Source organism: Pundamilia nyererei, unplaced genomic scaffold, assembly GCF_000239375.1.
Source record: "Pundamilia nyererei isolate P.nyererei 1_Seehausen unplaced genomic scaffold, PunNye1.0 scaffold00111, whole genome shotgun sequence".
Taxonomy (NCBI): Eukaryota; Metazoa; Chordata; class Actinopteri; order Cichliformes; family Cichlidae; genus Pundamilia; species Pundamilia nyererei.
This window is the reverse complement of record NW_005187512.1, coordinates 301402-306106: the sequence shown is the minus strand read 5'-3', so window position 1 is coordinate 306106 and position 4705 is coordinate 301402. Positions and strand designations below refer to the sequence as shown.

At 38.1% G+C, this 4705-nt stretch overlaps 1 protein-coding gene across 2 annotated transcripts in view; it reads left to right on the top strand.

Annotated features, from left to right (window-relative positions):
• LOC102197501 (dual specificity protein phosphatase 19) overlaps window positions 1-3570 on the top strand; it is a 19630-nt gene extending 16060 nt beyond the window's left edge. For both annotated transcript variants that reach the window (XM_005741526.2, XM_005741527.1), the window contains exon 5: window positions 2770-3570. In XM_005741526.2, the coding sequence (XP_005741583.1) occupies window positions 2770-2952 (183 nt within the window). In that variant the 3' untranslated portion in view covers window positions 2953-3570. The remainder of the gene's footprint in view (window positions 1-2769) is intronic.
• Window positions 3571-4705: the final 1135 nt, after the last annotated feature.

Genomic DNA, 4705 nt, shown 5'->3' with positions numbered 1-4705 from the left:
TGTGTGTGTGTGTGTGTGTGTGTGTGTGTGTGTGTGTGTGTGTGTGTGTGTGTATTGACCGTAAGCAGAACATAATGTGATGTGAGCGCTGATATGAAAACACTCAACTGGAGCGCAATGAAATAACAGCAAAACAAGAAACACTGACAAAACCAAATTAAGTCTCTGTGTTTGCTGTGATGGATTATGTAGCTCAGGCAATTTTCAGTCTGCAGAAGTTTTCTGTAGTTTTCTTTTGTAAAGAAGGAAAACAAAACCTATGTAACAATGCTGACTGAAGACACCAGCACAGATATTATAAGGGCAGATCAACCATTTTGAAAGATGGAAACTTATAAAAGAGAGGTCTTATACAGCACAATACAGATATTGTTCTGTGTGCACTTCAATAAATTGTATTTTTCCCAGTGGAACTGCTGGATATTGTTATATTTTAAAAAAAAAAGAAAAAGAAAGCACTCTGATAGCATGCCACTTGCAGCAAGATCATTTAAATATCCTCTCCTTCCTGGGTACTGATGGACAGTAAAAATCAAAACTGCACTCACACGTTCAGTTCCACTTAATTTCAGCCTGGAAAGAGACTTCATTCTGCGACGGGAGATTTCGCTGTGAATAAAAGAGACAAAAAAGTGTCAATACACTGAGCTTCAGAAGTGAGCCGTGGGCCTGCACGCAAGATGTGGCTAGACTTTTAAAAAATATTTCCATCAAGGCACTTTAGGCAGTAAAATAATTACATCAACATTAATATGTATCACAGTGCAAATTTTTGACACATTCTCACACAGTCCCAGATGCAGATTTGCTCTCTCTCAATTCGCTCTACATCATCCGTCTAATGCTCCTTCAGGAATATTAAGAAATCAGAAAATAACAAAATACAGTGAAATTTATCTTTAAGCTTTAATAAATAGCATAAAAACATATTTATTCACCTTTACTCATGACCGGTACGTGGCCACACAAAAAGCTCACTTTGTGCGCTAACATTAAGAGAAATCGTCGCATGAAAATCTTTTGTGAATCAAAGTTTTATTTATACCATTCAAATTCTTTTTAAAATTTTGTTTTAGTTGACAGATTTCTTCTTTAGAGACAAAGTGATCTTTGTGAACTTAGAGTCACCCTTGTACTTCAGTGTAATGCTTTTACTTAACTCTGTTTTACTGAAGTGGGAGTAGAAACCTCAGCCATACGGTCATGTGAAAAAGAAAGCATGTCTAAAAAAGCATATCTTTCATTTCTAAGGTTTCACATGTCAGGACATAATAAAAAATAATTAGATCCTTTGCAGAAGAATGATCTTGTTCATTGTGGAATAATGGACGTAAAATTCTTTGGAAATGGCCTTAAAGCTCTTCCCAGATTGATGGGCAGCAACAGTTGCTTCTTTAACATCATTGCCGATGTCTGTCCTGCTTTGCATCAGGTTAACACACACACGAGAATGCTGCAGATGAAACGTGCATTTATAGAGGTGGTCACACTTTCTGATCATCAGTTCATCAGGTGCATCTGATTACCAGCAGCTGACGGCTATTCACCCTTTTAATTCCCAGGGAAGCTTAAAACCAAAGTGTACACCTCAACCCAATTGAAATGCTGTGACGGGACAAAGAACAAAATTGTTCCACAAAAAGTCCTAGAGAAAACAAATGGTGCTAAAGATGGTCTTAGTTTTTCACACACTCCTGCATTTTGGCATCTGCATTGATTTTTGTTAAATGAATACAGTTTAAAATACTAAGTCTTGTTGTTCATATGAGATTGTTTGCCGCTGTCAGCAGGAGCTGACTGTGTCTTGAGTGAATAGTGGGACCCAATTGCAGACACGGAAGGAGACGGAACTGCGTTTCAAATAAAAGATGAGCCGTTTATTCAGGCTGATTAAACATGAGTACAAAAATAAAGCAAAAAGCGAACAGGGGCGAAAACTAAAGTAAAACCTAAACTGGGGAAATTAAACTGTGGTAACTATAATTCAACTATAATAACTATGACAACAGATATGAACATGATTCTGACCAGGAACGTGCGAGAAACTGTGATGAGAAAAAACCCCAAAACAAAACACAAGGACACAACCTGAGCAGAATCATGAAGTACACAGAACTTCGATGTGACGTGATGGGAGCAAACACAGACAACCTGACAAACACTGAATGAAAACACACACACTAAATACACACAGGGGGTGTTAAGGGGAAGTGGAAACACATGAGGAAACAGCTGACACAAATTAACATAACAACGTCACAGGGATAGAGTAAAACTAAACACATTGAACAAAGAAACACAAGACTTTCAAAATAAAACAGGAAACATGGAGAGACTTAGATATGACAACACAGGCTTGACAACATGAGACACGTGGACAAGAAACACATGACATATTGACACAGAAGACAAGAGTAGACTGGAAACCTAAACTAGAATAAGACTAAGAAGAATAAGAAATCAAAAATACAAAATAAACTGAAAATGCTCGGTCACAGACCCAGCACCTGACGTTGTTTCTACTTTTAAGACTTGCTAAGGAACAGATAATTGTTTTGAATAACTGTGTACTAGTTTTCATGGTTTTTAAATGCCTTAAAGCTTCAAACTGATCTTGTAAATGGCTAAATGGTTGTTTGAAACTGACCAATTTTATGTTTAGAGTGTTATATATTTTCTTTAGTAATGAAGTCGAGATGTGAAATCCTGACTTTTCTTAATGTTTACTGTGTCTGTTTTTGGTCTTACAGTCACATTCTCTTTCCACAGGGCGGTGTGGTGCTGGTCCACTGTAACGCTGGCGTGTCCCGCTCTTCCTCCATCGTGATTGGGTATCTGATGCTGAGGGAGGAGCTTTCATTTGATGATGCATACAGCCAGGTTAAGCTGGCGAGGCCATCGATTCGCCCAAACCCCGGCTTTTATCAGCAGTTACAGAAATACAAATCCTAAGGGTCTAAAAGTCTGTTTTTTGCTTTTAAAACTGTGTGACAAAATCAAAATTATAACTGGAGCACTAATGGGAAGTCTTTGCCCTGTGATAACATCACAAACATTTTTATGTGGGAACTATTTTCTTTCTACTCAATTACACTCGCCAACCATTTCCCTTTCCAGGAGATAGTTTTCAGCTACTTCTAATGACGCTCATGCTTGTGACAGGGTGACGGGTGTCCTACTGTGTTAGCTAGCTGCATGCTTGTTTAGGTTGGCAGATGTAGAAAGCAAAAACAAGATAGTTCCTTTATAAAATGACATGGCCTGCCTAACCAGGCCAATATTTCTGGAACGAGACATCGCCTCTGAGTGTTTTAAGTCTTCATTAAAACACCATATGGCAACTGCCATTTAATTCCATTATAGTAAGAAACAGCAGACATTTCTGTAGTCAGTATCTCCCAAACTGTTTGACTCACACTAAAACAGTCTGAAAAGACAAATATGTCTACAGGGCAGAGGAAGAACATGAGCATTTGATTTTACATGCGGCTCCCCTTGAAACATTGCAGTTTTGATTTTTATGTAAATGAATCTGCCAATAAGTAATAAACATTTGCATGCCTAGTGCTAGTAAGTGTGTTATTTTTAAACTTCAGCATTGTCTCTTTGTAATACAGTTGAAAAAATATGGTTAAAGCGCTACTGGGAAATTGACTTACTATTTGATTTGTTAATGTTAGACACAGCTATTTGCTTTGCAGTATAGATTGTCTTCTAATTAAAGACGCACCGGTTTTCCTGAGGTACTACTTGATACCTTTCTCAACTACACAAACAAGTACACCATCAATTATAATGATTGCCCTCACTGCAGCGTTGTCTCTATCAATTTCACAACTTTGCAAAGTTGATGTGCTAACCCCGCTCTCCTGAAATAATTAGCTTGTAATTAGCTTGTTAGATAATGAGGGAGAATCCAGTTGGCTCGCATGCTAATCGACAAATACCGCTGGGGTGAGCTCCTAACACTGCAAACACACAGCACACAAAAGTATTATATCCTAATGTTCACCATTTGAATGGATATAAAGGCTACAGGCCAGATGTGTGTTTGTTGTTCAGCTGGCTGAGAACGTTTACAACGGATTATTGTTACATATTCATGTCCAGAGTGTTGAAATTACCTCAGTGTAGTTTAAATATAATGTAATATTTGTAAGACAACTTAATCAGCAATGTTAGGGAGTTCAAACTAACACAAAAGCAAGTGAATATGCCCCTATAACTGCTTTATTTCCTTCACTATCTCACAGATTTCTCTAGTTTTAAAAAGTAATTTTTAAGGCTAGACTATTAGCTCAGAGCACTGAGGCAGATTGAGTTCTAAGGATGGTAATCTCAATGTCTCGGTCCACCGCTGCGGTCCAGAATGAAGTATCTGAATGGGTATTGGATGGATGGGAGCGAGACTGCACCCAAAGGAGGAATCCTAATTACCTGAATGCTTGCTTGGCTTTTTCCTCTAGCGTTGCACTGAGGATTGCATTTATGGTTTAGCATAAAATGTTGACAACTGTTAAGAGTTACCATTATATTCTCTTAACTTTTAATTCAGCATCATCATCAGGTTACGGTGTGTAAGAGTAAGGTATCATTTGTTGATCCCTGCGGGGAAACTCATTTACTGCATTTAACCGTATTATATTAGCAGCAGTGGGCAGCCATTGTACAGTTTCTGAGGACATAATCCAGCTGTAAGTCAGTG